Raw genomic sequence first — 18,104 nt, 5'->3', positions numbered from 1 at the left:
AAATTACAGATGCAGGCATTATACACTGACAATGAAGAGAAGGGAAGTACCTCACAAGTGGAGAACCCGTGTTGACAGGGCCAATTTGATCAGGGTGGATGCAGTCCACTCTCAATAATTGATGAGGAGGTGTCAATTCCAGGAGAGGCAAAGCTGCTTTTGTAGTGAACCAGCCACTCCCAGTCCCTATTCAAGTCCAAATTAATGGTGTTAAATTTGCAAATGAATTTTAGTTCTGCAGTTTCTCTTTGAAGTCTGTTTCTGAAGTTTTTTTGTTCAAGTATAGCCACTTTTAAATCTGTTATAGAATGTCCAGGAATACTGAAGTGTTCTCCTGTTGGCTTTTGTATGTTACAATTCCTGATGTCTGATTTGTGTCCATTTATTCTTTTACGTAGGGACTATCCGGTTTGGCCAATGTACATGGCAGAGAGGCATTGCTGGCACATGATGGCATATATAACATTAGTAGATGTGCAGGTGAATGAGACCCTGATGATGCAGCTAATGTGGTTGGGTCCTCTGATGGTGTCGCTAAAGTAGATATGGGGACAGAGTAGGCAACGAGGTTTGTTACAGGGATTGGTTCCTGGGTTAGTGTTTCTGCGGTGTGGTGTGTAGTTGCTGGTGAGTATTTGCTTCAGGTTGGAGGGCTGTCTGTAAGTGAGGACTGGCCTGGCTCCCAAGGTCTGTGAGAGTGAGGGATCGTTTTCCAGGATAGGCTGTCGATCATTGATAATGTGCTGGAGAGGTTTTAGTTGGGGGCTGTACATGATGGCCAGTGGTGTTCTGTTATTTTCCTTGTTGGGCGTGTCCTGTAGTAGATGACTTCTGGGTACCTGTCTCGCTGTGTTAATCTGTTTCCTCACTTCCCCCGGTGGGTATTGTAGTTTTAAGAATGCTTGATAAAGATCTTGTAGGTGTTTGTCTGAGGGATTGGAGCAAATGCGGTTGTATCTTAGGGCTTGGCTGTAGACAATGGGTCATGTGATGTGTCCTGGATGGAAGCTGGAGGCATGCAGGTAAGTATAGCAGTCAGTAGGTTTCTGGTATAGGGTGATGTTTATGTGACCACCACTTATTTGCACTGTAGTGTCCAGGAAGTGGATCTCTTGTGTGGACTGGTCCAGGTTGAGGTTGATTGGTGGGGTGGAAATTGTTGAAATCATGGTGGAATTCTTCAAGAGCCTCCTTCCTGTGGGTCCATATGATGAAGATGTCATCAATGTAGCGCAAGCAAAGGACGGGCGCTAGGGGACAAGAGCTGAGGAAGCATTGTTCTAAGTCAGCCATAAAAATGTTGGCATACTGTGGGGCCATGCGGGTACCCATAGCAGTGCCACTGACTTGCAGGTATAAGCTGTCCCCAAATCTGAAATGGTTGTGGGTGAGGACAAAGTCACAAAGCTCAGCCACCAGGTGTGCTGTGGCCTCATCAGGGATACTGTTCTTGACAGCTTGTAGTCCATCCTCATGTGGAATATTAGTGAAAGAGCTTCTACATCCATGGTGGCCAGGATGATGTTTTCAGGAAGATCACCATTGCATTGTAGTTTCCCCAGGAAGTCGGTGGTGACGCGAAGACAGCTAGGAGTGCTAGTAGCATAGGGTCTGAGGAGAGAGTCCAAATAGCCAGATAATCCTGCTGTAAGATTGCCAATGCCTGAGATGACGGGGCATCCAGGTTTATGGATCTTGGGTAGCAGATAGAATACCCCTGGTCGGGGCTTTGGGGGGGTGTCCATGTAGATTTGTTCCTGTGGTATAGCAGGGAGTTTCTTGAGCAGATGGTGTAGTTTCTTTTGGTACTCCTCAGTGGGATCAGAGAATAGTGGCCTGTAGAATGTAGTGTTGGAGAGTTGCCTGGCAGCCTCCTGTTCATAATCCAACCTGTTCATTATGACTACGGCATCTCCTTTGTCAGCCCCTTTGATTATAATGTCAGAGTCGTTTCTGAGGCTGTGGATAGCATTGCTTTGTGTACGGCTGAGATTATGGGGCAAGTGATGTGTTTGTTCACAATTTCAGCCTGTGCACGTCTGCGGAAGCCCTCTCTTTAGAAGTCCAGTCTGTCATTTTGACCGTCAGGAGGAGTCCATGCAGAATTATTCTTTTTGTAGCATTGGTAGGAGGGTTCCTGTGGTTCAGTGCACTGTTCAGTGGTGTGTTGAAAATATTCCTTGAGTTGGAGATGACGAAACTTGGCTTCCAGATCACCGCAGAACTGCATCATGTTCGTGGAGGTGGTGGGGCAGAAAGAGAGTCCCCAAGATAGGACAGACTCTTCTGCCGGGCTAAGTGTGTGGTTGGATAGATTAACAATATTGTTAGGGGAGTTGAGGGTACCACTGTTGTAGCCCCCTGTGGCACGTAGGAGTTTAGATAGTTTACTGTCCTTTTTCCTCTGCAGAGAAGTGCAGTGTGCGTTGTAAATGGCTTGTCTCATTTTTGTAAAGTCCAGCCACGTGGAAGTGTGTGTGGAAGGTTGGTTCTGTATGAGAGTCTCCAGTTTTGAGAGCTCATTCTCGATCTTCTCCTGTCTGCTGTACAGGATGCTGATCAGGTGGTTCCTCAGTTTCTTTGAGAGTGTGTGGGAGTCTCTCACCGTAGTCAGTGTAGTATGTTGATTGCAATGGATTTTTTACCTTCAGTCCATTTGGTATGATGTCCCTCTGTTTCCACTTGGAGAGGAAGACGATGTCTGTCTGTATCTATGCAAGTTTTTTGTTGAGGTTGATGGATTTCCACTTATACGGCTAAATTTAGTGCCTTCCATGGTGTCAAGTATCAGGGGGTAGCCGTGTTAGTCTGTATCCACAAAAACAAGGAGACTAACAGATTTATTTGGGCATAAGCTTTCGTGGGTAAAAAATCTTTGGCTTTTTACCCACGGAAGCTTATGCCCAAATAAATCGGTTAGTCTTTAAGGTGCCACCGGACTCCTTGTTGTTTTTGTGGATACAGACTAACATGGCTACCCCCTAATACTTTACCAAGAGGGTTCTCACCCCTGCAAACAGGACAAAATCAGATGATTGAACTGACCTCGTTAGCCCTAGCCAGATTCTTGCTTTCATATTTATACCTGCCTCTGGAAATTTCCACTAGAATCATAGAATATCAGGGTTGGAAGGGACCTCAGGAGGTCATCTAGTCCAACCCCCTGCTCAAAGCAGGGCTGATCCCCAATTAAATCATCCCAGCCAGGGCTTTGTCAAGCCTGACCTTAAAAACTTCTAAGGAAGGAGATTCCACCACTGCCCTAGGTAACCCATTCCAGTGCTTCACCACCCTCCTAGTGAAAAAGTAGGATGCACTACATGCATCCGACGAAGTGGGCATTCACCCATGAAAGCTTATGTTCCAATACATCTGTTAGTCTATAAGGTGCCACAGGACTCTCTGCCGCTTTTACAAATCCAGACCTAACAGGGCTACCGCTCTGAGACTTGTGACTGTATAGATCACTGTTGCAACCAGGGTCCTATGGTTGCACCAGATCTTGTACAGAGGAGGTCAAGTGGGGTGTCTATGGAAAGGTTGAAGTTTGCTGGTTATGATTATGTTGTCTGTGTGTATCATTTTTGTATCTGAAGTTATGAATATTGGCTAGGTACTTCTATCTCAATGTGTTTGATTCTAAGCAGCATCAGTGAAGCATTTGGTCAGCTTCTTGAGAAAGGACTAGTCTCAGTAAGTGCCCAATCAAGAAACACTTAATTGACAATGGACTTTGGGAGACGCCAATCCACATCTAAGCTTTTATTCAAACTAACATATAAACAATGGCATTGGCCTGCAAAAAGCTGGATCATTCACGGATATGAAACTTGCCCAGGTGGCTACAAACTCCATCTTGTTGCTGCGATTTTGCACAGGAGAACAAAGGAGTTTCTGCCCACAAGAGAAAGAATATAAAAGGCCCTGGAAACCCCTCCATTTTGTCTTCAGTTGACTCAAGAGATGTCTGAAAGAGACTGGAACAAAGGACAGTAAATAAGGGGGTGTGAGCGATTGCTGGACCCAGACTAGGAAGGAGTCCAGTCTGTGAAAGAAGCTTATTGGAACATCTCTGTGGGTGAGATTTCATCTGTAATCAGTTTCTTACTGTACTAGGCTTAGACTTGCATGTTTTGTTTGCTTTTGCTTGGTAACTTACTTTGTTCGGTCTGTTATTATCTGGAACCACTTAAATCCTACTTTTTATACTTACTAAAAACATTTTTTGCTTATTAATTAACCCAGCGTAAGTAATCAATACCTGGGGAAGCAAACAGCTGTGCATCTCTAGCAGTGTTATAGAGGGTGGACAATTTATGAGTTTACCCTGTATAAGATTTATACAGAGTAAAACAGATTTATTTGGGGTTTGGATCCCATTGGGAGCTGAGTGTCTGGGTGCTAGTGACAGGAGCACTTCTTAAGCTGTTTTCAGTTAAGTCTGCAACTCTGGGGGCGTGGTTCAGACCCTGGGTCTGTGTTGGAGCAGACTGCTGTGTCTAGCTCAACAAGGCAGTGTTCTGGGAGGCCCAAACTGGCAGAGAAAACGGGCTCAGAGGTAGTCCAAGCACATCAGGTGACAGTCCCAAGGGGGTTTCTGTGACCCAATCCGTCACACCGATCTCTACCTACCCCTTGCCATAAGAGCAATTATTTATGGATGATCCCTGCGAAAAAACAGGGTTTGCTGCTCTTGGGCTTCCCTATGCAGTTGAACTGACCACAAATCTTGTTCCATGGGCTGTGCTGGCACCATCAATGAAACTGGGCAGGGGGACTGGTAGGAGAAAGCTAAACAATAGGCTGAATCCTGCAAGGCACTGAGTGTCCTCCACACCTATTGTCCCTATCCAGGTAAAAGGTTCACACTAGGCACAAAGCCATAAACACTAGTGCCAAAGGGGTTGCTGGGAGATAGGATCTGCAAACATACACAGATGCGAGAAGAGTTGCATTTCTAATTCTTCACTAACAAGTAGTTGAGATTACTGCCCTAGAGGCTGGAGGGTACAGCATTTGTGTGGTTTCTAGCATCTTTTCAAGATGCAACAGAATCAGTCATTAATACAGACAAAGTATTTTCACAAACAAGTTCTCCACTTCCCCATGAAAATATCTGTGTTGGAATCTATCCCGTTAGAGAGCACTCTCTTTTCAGGGCAGTACTGCTTTGCCTTCTTTGTTTCAGTGTTCTCATGCAACCACTGCTGAGGGAGCTGATTCAGCCTCAGACACAGTACCTTGTCCAGTTTCACCCGGAACTCACGTCCACATTCCAAGGGGGTGGTGAAAGTGTCCAGATCCTGACCCCAGAACGCAAAGAACTTTTCAATGCGTAAGCTGCGCAGTGCGTAATAGCCAGCATTCCGGATCCCGTACTTCTGTCCCACGTTCATCAACTCATTGTACACATGCAGAGCATACTGCAGGGAAGAATTAACACGTCAGGATTACCAGCACACACAGCATCAGAGAAGATAAAGGGACAATCTGCCACACCAAGAGGCAGACTCTAATACCCCGTCTCTGACGCAATGCTTCACAGGAAAGATTGCACAAGGTACCTACCCAATTGTGTAATGCTGCACAAAGAAGGGAAACTTCTTCCTGTCCCTTTCAGAGATCAGCTCACACAGTAAAGACAGATTTGACTACCCTGTCTGAGTTAGTACTACTACAAATAAGGGGCATATAATTATGTATCCATCCTTTAAAAGCCAGCCACAGTATGGGACATTGATCCTGTATATCAGTGACTTCCACAGCCTGACTACACACTGTAGGAAGGAGTATTTCATTTATTTGTTTTTAAATTTGCCAGCTATTATTTCCATTGAATGGGTCATTCTTCCCATAATTGGCTTTGAATAACATTCGACTCCCATAATCTTGAGTTTAATATGCTGTAGTTTCCCTACCCCCACCTCCTTCTGTCCCACAGTGTCATAAGACCCAGACCTTGCACTGAGTGCCCATGACTACACAACAGTATTTGATCTTTTACAGCACTATAAGAACTACAGTGGTATGATTTGGACTCCAAGGCCAGAAAATAGTCCGGCCTGGTAAACCTTCCTTTTATACAAATGGCTAAGTATTGACTCTAGCAAGCAAACACGTTCGACTGAATGTAAAGCAGCATTAATTTCACTTCCAGAATTCAGAGGTCCTAGCAAAGGCACTGGTATACTTCAGATTACAAAATGCCATTCTCCATGCTAAAAGAATCAAAGTCAATCCACCCAAACAGGAAAGAAGCCTATTCATCTTTGTATGGTTAAGATGGAAGTGTTACTGATTAAAGACATAAGGACTGTACTGACTGGTTAAGACTTATAAACCACTCTACCTCTATAGGGATGTATAGCATGAATCCAGGTTCTCCTGTGTGTGTCATGCTCATCACACGGATCCCATTAGCATACCCCACGCTCATTTCCTGCAGAAAGAAGGAGTTAAAGAGAGAAAATCAAAGTTCAGACTGGACCATGGAATCTAAGATCCAGAACGGGGACCACCCACCCACAATGCAAACCCCATGAGCTAAACCTTTTCCCCTTCCTCATCTTAGCTCACTTCAAAAGTGAAGTTTAATTCAAACAAGGAGATTTGATCAGTTCTTATTTCCTGAAGTTGATGGTTTTCAGGGCATTTGCTACTTGCACTAACATATATCTCATTAGGAAAGCCATAAACACTAGTGCCAAAGATGTTTCTGGGAGATAAGATCTGCAAACACACACGGGAAGAGTTGCATTTCTAATCCTTCACTCACAAGCCGTATGAGAAAGATGCCCACATTCATACCAATCATAAATACTGGCAGAGCTGTGGACACCCACCTCTTATTTTAAGAAGAGTTTCCTCAGAGGACAAGAGAGTGGATCCTGTGGTGGGAAGGAAGAGGCATAATTCATTTTGAGGTTATTAGGGACCAGGTCCAGTGGAAAAACTGCTTTGTCCATGGGTGCTCTCCAGTCAGATGTATCAGAAAATAGACAATGATAACAGTATGTGTATGTGGATTTTGGAGGGAGGATGGGAAAGATAAGAACATCCCTAAAAAAAAATACGTACAAACACACACCAAAATGATCTAGGCATTCCAAGCCACTCATTTGTGCACTACACAAAAGTATACCTTAACTAGAATGTTGCCATAGAGTCAGATACAGACACCAACCCCTCACTATAATTATGTGGTACTGAAAGCAACCAAACCTCCTGATTGGCTAATTGACTCCTAATAGGCCTGCCCCAGTTACCCAAACAGTAAATGTAAATAACTCTTCCTGTTGATAGAAATTAAGTCTTTTAGAAGGATAAAAGCCAACTATTTTGCTCAAGAAACTTAAGATAAATGGATGCTCTCTCATTTGGAACCTTTCTAATCATGATTTTTATTAAGTAAAATACAGACTGCAATCCACACAATAGAGTAGCAGTTCTGCTTTATTTTTTGACACATCTCTGAAGCAGGGCCTCTGGAAAATTACAGGTAGTTTTCTAGACTTTGGTGGAAAACTGCAGAAAAAATTCTCTTACTTGCACTGAACACTTTATGGTTACTCCCGTACTGTGACATTGTTTTTCTGTTAGGCTGTGCAGATCCTTTCACTTCAGACTTACTGCCTGACCTCCTGGCTCATAGACAAAATTGCCAGAAACGGCTGAGATTTTCAAAAACAATTTTGCATTGAAAACCTAACGGAATGGACAATGTTTTAATCTGTTTCTCAGGCATTCTTGCAAGTGAGGATGCATGCAAGGTATTTTGGATCTATGAATCCAACAGGAATGATACATTATCCAAGGCAAATAAACAACTATGAATGACTCAAGCGTAGTCATAACAATGAAGTATGAAGAACAGGAGGACTTGTGGCACCTTAGAGACTAACCAATTTATTTGAGCATAAGCTTTCGTGAGCTACAGCTCACTTCATCGGATGCATCATGAAAGCTCACGAAAGCTCATGCTCAAATAAATTGGTTAGTCTCTAAGGTGCCACAAGTCCTCCTGTTCTTTTTGCGAATACAGACTAACACGGCTGTTACTCCTGAAATGAAGTATGAGCAAGGACTGGACAAAGGCTTGCAGTCTCAAGACACGTAAGAGGCTGCACAACACAAAGGCATCTGCTGAGCCTCTAAATAGTAAAGGGTAGGGATGGTAACTCTACAGAAATTGATCCTAGGTGTCACCAGTGACTGGTGGCTTCGTATTCCATTCCATTCCATTCCATCCCATCCCATCCCATCCCATTCCCGTCACATCCCATCCCATTCCCGTCACATCCCATTCCAATCCCATCCCATCCCATCCCATTCCCGTCACATCCCATTCCAATCCCATCCCATCCCATCCCATCCCGTCACATACACTGAGATATCAGAACTACAGCTACACAAAATAAAGTCCATTTCAAAGAAACTCTGCTGTATAATCAGCAAGTAGATTTTAAAGGGAGAAAATAAAAATACACTCTGAGTAGTGCTAAGTACCTAGTTCAGTTATCTCAGTAATTCTAAGTATTTGTACTCTCATCTGTAAATGCAAGTCACCCACCTTGCAAAAGAGAGAGGGGAAGTGTTCTGGAGTCATCGGGACATAGGATAATTCTGACAGCACGTCCACTGCACGAGGGCCAATCAGATTGAGAGCTAGATGGAGAAAGGAAAAGGTTTTCTACTACTGAGTAATAAGATGGATGAAGGGGAAGGTTCCATCTGGCTGCATGCTTACCTTACCTTTTTCCAGTCTCTGATTTCTGTATCAATTGTTGCTATGGACAACAGTCACAAGATTTCTAGAGATTCACAGAAACTAGAAATGGAAAAAGATCTTCCAGGGGTCAGCTAGCTGCTCTCTTGGGAGCCTATGAGGAAGTGGAAGTGGCATCTAAGCTTATGCACATTGGAAGGAACAGTTTGAACTACTCAGACACATTACTGGGTTCTATGTAACCATTCAGGAAAAAAGACCTGAGTGTCATGGGAGACAGATTACACAACTGATTAGCGTGCAGTGATAGTAAAAAAAAGCATGCAGAATTTCAGGGCAATTTCACCTCTGCCTCCAGGCATGTCTTACCGGTATACTTCCAGGTCACATCCTCCAAGAGCAAGTTACTGTCATTAGGCATATGCTTTTTGAGCCAGGCCCAGCAGTGGACTTGCTGGTCAGTAGGAGAAATCATGAAGAAGCTAGAACAGAAAATTAAAAGCGGGACAGTGACTGGATGGCCACAAGGTGAACCTTTTCATTCTATCTCGGGGATGCCACACCAAAACTCACGTCTCTGAACTCTGGAGCCAGGCAGTAATCCCCTGAGCAAACAAGAACAGAGGCAAATTGCTTTGCTAAGACCGTGTATAAAGTCACTGTCACAATGGGAAACCATAGGCTTGGAGTGTTTGGAGTGCTGGTGATTTATTTAGGGAATAGAGGCACAAGAACTGGACTAGAGATGGTGTCAATTCCTAAAGAACATGAGGCATCTCAAATGTCATGACCACAATGCAAAGAATTAACTATTCACACCTCTCTGCAGCCACCAAGATTCTAGCTACTCCAATAACCAATAAGTGGTTCTATTCCTTGTGTAATTTCCTGTTTCAAGAAAAAGGAGTGAAAAACCACCTGTTGGTACACCTTGGGGGGTTATTTGTATCAGTTTCCAAGGAAACAGAACTCAATTTGATACAGTAAAATGAATGGTATTTATATTTATATCTCTGAAGACCTAATACACCTTTATTTGGTTTAATGTCTTTCATACAAAGTGAACCCCAAAGTGCTTTACTGAGTTAGATAAAACAGCTGAAAAAATGAATAATAGGAGGGAAAACTACGAGGGTCACACAAATGCTTTCACCTGGTATATGAAAACACATGGAGAACTGATGCAATGACAAGATAAAAAGAAACTGTTCCAGACAGCAAGAGCTGCAAAGGAGAAGGTTCTCACACTAACAATAGGGAGACTGTGCGGTGGGACATAAAGAAAGCTGATCCTGTGAGAGGGGAATGGAGGAGAGAGATATAAGCTATGCAAGATAGATTGGAACATATCCATGGAGAGTTTTAAAATTGAGGGAAGCTTTGGACTTGATCCTGAAATGAATGAGAAATCAGTGGAGCTCTCCAAGCACTGGGCCATGTGACCATGCTACACTGTACATCTATGGGGTGGGGGCAGGCAATAGAAGTTTGCACAGCCTATAATCTGGAGAGCTGATGATTGGGGAAGTCATACAACAACATATGTGGAGTTAAATTATCAAGGAGAGAGGAGGTGAGGGTTCAGCGCAGTTATGCTGGCAGGGCTGCCTAGAATCCAATGTGTGTGCATTCTGTCTTGTATTTTAAATAATTAGGAAAACATTAATAACAGCTTCAAAGGACTGCTGAATAGAATTTACCTTCCCTTTAAGAAGCTTAATATTTCAGGCTCTAAACAGACTGGTCACACACGTCCTTTTAAAAACATACGCTTATTACTGCGCCAACAGAGAAAAGACGGTTTTCCCCCACATTGCCTTGTTACAAACAGTCATTCTACTGGGTGAGGAAATCAGGACTCTGTGGGGGTGGAGAAATCAGACAATTGCAGCAAAGGACTACTAAAAGGGAAAGAAAATGAAGACGCTGACTTATCTGCAATAAGAGCTACTATGGAAACTGAGATTAACGCCAAGAACACAGAGAGACTGAGTGTTAAATAAGGATGCTGCTGTGCTGACTTACCTGCGCTTATTTAGTCGTGCAATGCTACAGTCATTCTCGTACCCTCCTTCTTCATTGAGCATGCCTGTGTGCACAATGTGCCCAACTGGCACATCCAGGTCATTCGAGAAGAGATACTGCAGAAACTCCAGTGCCTGATCCCCTGTGGACTGCAGGGATTGAGATGGAAAGAGAGGATCAGGCTAGTTGGCTGAGCAACAAGCTGCAGGGCAGTGCAAAGTCATGGAGGCTGTTCTACATAGCACCCATGATTCATCCCACCAAAAGCCTCTCAATTCGTAATGGTAATTACACAGATGGCCAAGGCTTTTCACATAATACAAGAGTATCCAAGAATTTTCAGAAAGTTAAGTCTATTAATTCTAATTAATCTTGTCACAAATACTCTAAATTAAACCACAAAGGGTAGTACAAATAAATACTAATCATACAATCAGAATGTTACAGGCATGTGGTAAAAGCAGCAACTGATCATACAATTTTTCCTCCTATATCTATCCCCAGTGGGACGTACTGTTCCAAGAAGAAGGAGTGCTAGGCAGAGACAGGCTCCACCTAACAAAGAGAGGGAAGAGCATCTTTGCAAGCAGGCTGGCTAACCTAGTGAGGAGGGCTTTAAACTAGGCTTACCGGGGGAAGGAAACCAAAGCCCTGAGGTAAGTGGGGAAGTGGGATACCAGGAGGAAGCACAAGCAGGAGAGTGCGAGAGGGGAGGGCTCCTGCCTCATACTGAGAAAGCAGGAACATCAGTGAGTTATCTCAAGTGCATACACACAAATGCAAGAAGCCTGGGAAACAAGCAGGGAGAACTGGAAGTCCTGGCACAGTCAAGGAATTATGATGTGATTGGAACAACAGAGACTTGGTGGATAACTCACATGACTGGAGAACTGTCATGGATGGATATAAACTGTTCAGGAAGGACAGGCAGGGCAGAAAAGGTGGGGGAGTTGCATTGTATCTAAGAGAGGAGTATGACTGCTCAGAGCTCCGGTATGAAACTGCAGAAAAACCTGAGAGTCTCGGGATTAAGTTTAGAAGTGTGAGCAACAAGGGTGATGTCGTGGTGGGAGTCTGCTATAGACCACCGGACCAGGGGGATGAGGTGGACGAGGCTTTCTTCCAGCAACTAACAGAAGTTACTAGATCACAAGCCCTGGTTCTCGTGGGAGACTTCAATCACCCTGATATCTGCTGGGAGAGCAATACAGTGGTGCACAGACAATCCAGGAAGTTTTTGGAAAGTGTAGGGGACAATTTCCTGGTGCAAGTGCTGGAGGAACCAACTGGGGCAGAGCTCTTCTCGACCTGCTGCTCACAAACAGGGAAGAATTAGTAGGGGAAGCAAAAGTGGATGGGAACCTGAGAGGCAGTGACCATGAGATGGTTGAGTTCAGGATTCTGACACAAGGAAGAAAGGAGAACAGCAGAATACAGACCCTGAACTTCAGAAAAGCAGACTTTGACTCCCTCAGGGAACTGATGGGCAGGATCACCTGGAGAACAACATGAGGTGGAAAGGAATCCAGGAGAGCTGGCTGTATTTTAAAGAATCCTTATTGAGGTTGCAGGAACAAACTATCCCCATGTGCAGAAAGAATAGTAAATATGGCAGGCGACCAGCTTGGCTTAACAGTGAAATCCTTGCTGATCTTAAACACAAAAAAGCAGCTTACAAGAAGTGCAAGATTAGACAAATGACCAGGGAGGAGTATAAAAATATTGCTCAGACATGCAGGAGTGAAATCACGAAGGCCAAATCACACTTGGAGTTGCAACTAGCAAGGGATATCAAGAGTAACAAGAAGGGTTTCTACAGGTATGTTAGCAACAAGAAGAAAGTCAAGGAAAGTGTGGGCCCCTTACTGAATGAAGGAGGCAACCTAGTGACAGAGGATGTGGAAAAAGCTAATGTACTCAATGCTTTTTTCGCCTCTGTCTTCACGAACAAGGTCAGCTTCCAGACTACTGCACTGGGCAGCACAGTGTAGGGAGGAGGTGACCAGCCTTCTGTGGAGAAAGAAGTGCTTCAAGACTATTTAGAAAGCTGGACAAGCACAAGTCCATGGGGCCGATCAATGTAGTGATCAATGGCTCCATGTCTAGTTGGCAGCCGGTATCAAGAGGAGTGCCCCAAGGGTAGGTCCTGGGGCCTGTTTTGTTCAATAGCTTCATTAATAATCTGGAGGATAGCATGGATTGCACCCTCAGCAAGTTTGCAGATGACACTAAACCCAGAGGAGTGATAGATATCCTGGAGGGTAGGGATAGTATACAGAGGGACCTAGACAAATTAGAGAATTGGGCTAAAAGAAATCTGATGAGGTTCAACAAGGACAAGTGCAGAGTCCTGCACTTAAGAAGGAAGAATCCCATGCACCGCTACAGACTAGGGACCAAGTGGCTAGGCAGCAGTTCTGCACAAAAGGATCTAGAGGTTACAGTGGACAAGAAGCTGGATACGAGTCAACAGTGTGTCCTTGTTGCCAAGAAGGCTAATGGCATTTTGGGCTGCATAAGGAGGAGCATTGCCAGCAGATCGAGGGACGTGATCATTCCCCTCTATTCGGCACTGGTGAGGCCTCATCTGGAGTACTGTGTCCAGTTTTGGGCCCCACACTGCAAGAAGGATGTGGAAAAATTGGAAAGAGTCCAGTGGAGGGCAACAAAAATGATTAGGGGGCTGGAGTACATGATTTATGAGGAGAGGCTGAGGGAACTGGGATTATTTAGTCTCCAGAAGAGAAGAATGAGGAGGGATTTGATAGCTGCTTTCAACGACCTGAAAGGGGGTTCCAAAGAGGATAGAACAAGGAGTAATAGTCTCAAGTTGTAGTGGGGAAGGTTTAAGTTGGATGTTAGGAAAAAAACTTTTTCATTAGGAGGGTGGTGAAGCACTGGAATGGGTTACCTACGGAGGTGGTGGAATCTCCTTCCTTAGAGGTTTTTAAGGTCAGGCTTGACGAAACCATGGTTGGGATGATTTAGTTGGTGTTGGTCATGCTTTGAGCAGGGGGAGTTGGACTAGATGACCTCCTGACGTCCCTTCCAACCTTGATATTCTATGATTCAGCATTTTAAGAAAGCAGCGAACAGCCCACAATAAACAGCATTTGCCAGTTTGTCCCTTTGTCACCCCTGAGGTACTTACACTTATTTCAAACTTGGTAAAAGATGACATGTCAATTACACACACAGCCTCCTTACAGCACTTGACCTCTGACCCCACAATGTCAAACCAATCTGGTTTGTAGAAGGTCTTGCTCTGATCCAATGCCAACAGATCTATGGAAGGCAAGAATCAAGAGAACAATTCATAAGCTGACTGCAATGCACATTAAATCAACAGGAATGCTCTATGCAGAGGAGAATATGATCTCACCTTTCCCTGGTGGGACAAAGTACTTGGGTCTCTCGAATCCATGCTTTTCCATCCATCTGGCTCCCTGGGCATCCAGGCGATCATACAGAGGGGAAGTACGCAACTGCCTGCCAGTCTGGAAGTCCCAACGGGGAACCTTCAGATCATAGATCAGGGCTGTAATGGTCAAGGGTGGCCAAATATCAGCTAACTTGCTGACACTTCAGCCCAGCTTCCTGATAAAGACTGCCCTTCCTCACAACTATTCCTTTCTAACAGTTAAAATGTACCCATTCTGCAGTACTTCTAGAGAGTTTATAAGGTAGCAAAATCATAGCTGAAGAAAGAATTCTGGTATTCAGCTGTTTGCTGCTCCTTATGGTATCAAACTTCACTTTTCAATGCTGTCCCATTATATCAAGTATGTCACTTCTGAAGTGCTGTCATTCAAATGTCAGCTCTTCAAAGGACACTGGTAAGTTCGATGCAGTACAGAAGCTGAGATGAGGAGGAGCAGGAAAAGGATTCATAAAATTGCTAAAAAGACTTAACTATTAATTGAATTGTCTTGTTAGCACTGACACCCCCAACTTGGTAAGGCAACTCCCATCTTTTCATGTACTGTGTATATATATCTGCCTACTGTATTTTCCATGGCATGTATCTGATGAAATGGGTTTTAGCCCACGAAAGCTTATGCCCAAATAAATTTGTTCATCTCTAAGGTGCCACAAGCACTCCTTTGTTGTTTTTATTTCTAGGTTCTGATTGTTGTTTGCTGGTTATAACACAAAACACTTTAGTTCTAGATTATGGAGCAGCCTTACTCCACTATTACCAATGGGTGGCTGGATTACATATATCTGGAGCCATATCTAGCCTTCTCTCACCAGCCTGCCCCCAAATCCTATGCCATGGCAGCTGGGTGCATGTGTCATAGATTTTAAACAGCAGAAGGAACCACTGTGATCATCTAGTCTGATCTCTTGCATAACACAGGCCGTAGAACCTCTGCCCATAATTTCTGCATCAAGCCCATAAAGATATGCTGTAGCTCAGAAGTTAAGAAAGACATCCAGTCTAGATTTAAATATTACAAGTGATGGAGAATCCACCACATCTCTGTGTAAGTTGTCCCAAAGACTAATTATCCTCACCGCCAAAAGTTTGCATCTTGTTTCTAGTCTGAATTTGTCCAGCTTCAGCTTCCTACCATGGCCTGCTTAATTAAAGAGCACTCTACTGTCAGAAATGTCTCTCCCATTTAGGCCCTTACAGACTGTGATCAAGTCACCTCTTAACCAACTTTTGGATAAACTAAATAGATTGAGCTTCTTAAGTCTCTTGTCGTAATCTCGTAAGTCTCTTTCCAGACCTCGAAGCATTCTTGTTGCTCTATTCTGAACCCTTTCCAATTTTTTAACATCCTTTTTCAAGTGTGGGCACCAGAACTAGACAACATATTCCAAGAGTGGCCTCACTAATGCTGTAAACAGAGGTAATACAACCTCCCTACTCCTATTTGATATTCCCTGCTTATAAATACGAGATTACATTCACCCTCTTCGCTACAGCATCACACTGTGAGCTCATGTTCAATTGGTTATCTACCATTACCTCTACATCTTTTTCAGTCAGGACATTACAGGACATTGTCACTCATCTTGTAAATGTGTTTATTTCTAGAAGTATGACCTTGTATTTGGCTGCATTAAAATGCACCATGTTCAGATGAGCCGAATTTACCAAGCAATCCTGATCAGTCGGTATAAATGACCCCGTCATTATTTACCACTCCACCAATTTTTGTGTCATTGCAACTTTTATCAGCGATGATTTTAGATTTTCCTCCAGATTGTTGAAAAAATATTGAATAGCATTGGGCTAAGAACATATCCTCACTGGAATCATTAGAAATACCCCCAAAGGACTATGATTCCCCATTTACAGTTACTTCTTGAGGTCTATCAGTTGTTTTTGATCAATGTAATATGAACTACATTTAAAAAAAAAAGTACCACTACAATCATAGAATATTAGGGTTGGAAGGGACCTCAGGAGGTCATCTAGTCCAACCCCCTGCTCAAAGCAGGACCAATCCCCAATTAAATCATCCCAGCCAGGGCTTTGTCAAGCCTGACCTTAAAAACTTCCAAAGAAGGAGATTCTACCACCTCCCTAGGTAACGCATTCCAGTGTTTCACCACCCTCACAGTGAAAAAGTTTTTCCTAATATCCAACCTAAACCTCCCCCACTGCAACTTGAGACCATTACTCCTTGTCCTGTCCTCTTCTACCACTGAGAATAGTCTAGAACCATCCTCTCTGGAACCACCTCTCAGGTAGTTGAAAGCAGCTATCAAATCCCCCCTCATTCTTCTCTTCTGCAGACTAAACAATCCCAGTTCCCTCAGCCTCTCCTCATAAGTCATGTGTTCCAGACCCCTAATCATTTTTGTTGCCCTTCGCTGGACTCTCTCCAATTTATCCACATCCTTCTTGTAGTGTGGGGCCCAAAACTGGACACAGTACTCCAGATGAGGCCTCACCAATATCGAATAGAGGGGAACGATAACGTCCCTCGATCTGCTCGCTATGCCCCAACTTATACATCCCAAAATGCCATTGGCCTTCCTGGCAACAAGGGCACACTGCTGACTCATATCCAGCTTCTCGTCCACTGTCACCCCTAGGTCCTTTTCCGCAGAACTGCTGCCTAGCCATTCGGTCCCTAGTCTGTAGCGGTGCATTGTGTTCTTCCGTCCTAAGTGCAGGACCCTGCACTTATCCTTATTGAACCTCATCAGATTTCTTTTGGCCCAATCCTCCAATTTGTCTAGGTCCCTCTGTATCCTATCCCTCCCCTCCAGCGTATCTACCACTCCTCCCAGTTTAGCATCATCCGCAAATTTGCTGAGAGTGCAATCCACACCATCCTCCAGATCATTTATGAAGATATGGAATAAAACCAGCCCCAGGACCGACCCCTGGAGCACTCCACTTGACACCGGCTGCCAACTAGACATGGAGCCATTGATCACTACCCGTTGAGCCCGACAATCTAGCCAACTTTCTACCCACCTTATAGTGCATTCATCCAGCCCATACTTCTTTAACTTGCTGACAAGAATACTGTGGGAGACCGTGTCAAAAGCTTTGCTAAAGTCAAGAAACAATACATCCACTGCTTTCCCTTCATCCACAGAACCAGTAATCTCATCATAGAAGGCGATTAGGTTAGTCAGGCATGACCTTCCCTTGGTGAATCCATGCTGACTGTTCCTGATCACTTTCCTCTCTTGTAAGTGCTTCAGAATTGATTCTTTGAGGACCTGCTCCATGATTTTTCCAGGGACTGAGGTGAGGCTGACTGGCCTGTAGTTCCCAGGATCCTCCTCCTTCCCTTTTTTAAAGATTGGCACTACATTAGCCTTTTTCCAGTCATCCGGGACTTCCCCCGTTCGCCACGAGTTTTCAAAGATAATGGCCAATGGCTGTGCAATCACAGCCGCCAATTCCTTTAGCACTCTCGGATGCAACTCGTCCGGCCCCATGGACTTGCGCACGTCCAGCTTTTCTAAATAGTCCCCAAAACTACACAAAACCAATGTCATGTGGGACTAAATTAAATACCTTACAGGAAGTCTACGTATTTTATGTCAACACAGTTAACTTTATTAATCCAATTTGTAATCTCATCAAAAGAGGATATCAAGTTAGTTTGACAAGACCTATTTTCCATAGAACCATGCTGACTGGCATTAATTATGCTACCATCCTTTAATCTTTTACTGATTGCATCCCATATCAGCTTTTCCATGATTTTGCTTGGGAATGTCATCAGGATACCCAGCCTATAGTTACCCAAGTCATCTCATTTGCCCTTATTTTAAAATTCTGGCACAACATTAGCTTTATTCCACTTCTCTGGGACTTACACAGTGTCCCAAGATTTGTTAAAAATTAATATTAATAGTTTAGAGAGCTGCTCAG

At 44.0% G+C, this 18,104-nt stretch overlaps 1 protein-coding gene across 4 annotated transcripts in view; it reads right to left on the bottom strand.

Annotated features, from left to right (window-relative positions):
- PDPR (pyruvate dehydrogenase phosphatase regulatory subunit) overlaps positions 1 to 18,104 on the bottom strand; it is a 77,446-nt gene that overhangs the window by 10,422 nt on the left and 48,920 nt on the right. For all 4 annotated transcript variants that reach the window (XM_074968322.1, XM_074968323.1, XM_074968324.1 and 1 more), the window contains 7 exons: positions 14,133 to 14,288; positions 13,902 to 14,035; positions 10,751 to 10,899; positions 9,095 to 9,207; positions 8,570 to 8,664; positions 6,350 to 6,439; positions 5,241 to 5,423 (listed from right to left, as the gene is read on the bottom strand). In XM_074968322.1, the coding sequence (XP_074824423.1) occupies positions 5,241 to 5,423; positions 6,350 to 6,439; positions 8,570 to 8,664; positions 9,095 to 9,207; positions 10,751 to 10,899; positions 13,902 to 14,035; positions 14,133 to 14,288 (920 nt within the window). The remainder of the gene's footprint in view (positions 1 to 5,240; positions 5,424 to 6,349; positions 6,440 to 8,569; positions 8,665 to 9,094; positions 9,208 to 10,750; positions 10,900 to 13,901; positions 14,036 to 14,132; positions 14,289 to 18,104) is intronic.

Source organism: Natator depressus, chromosome 12, assembly GCF_965152275.1.
Source record: "Natator depressus isolate rNatDep1 chromosome 12, rNatDep2.hap1, whole genome shotgun sequence".
Lineage (NCBI taxonomy): Eukaryota > Metazoa > Chordata > Testudines > Cheloniidae > Natator > Natator depressus.
The sequence above is the reverse complement of the archived record's forward strand: the minus strand, read 5'-3'. Positions and strand labels throughout refer to the sequence as shown.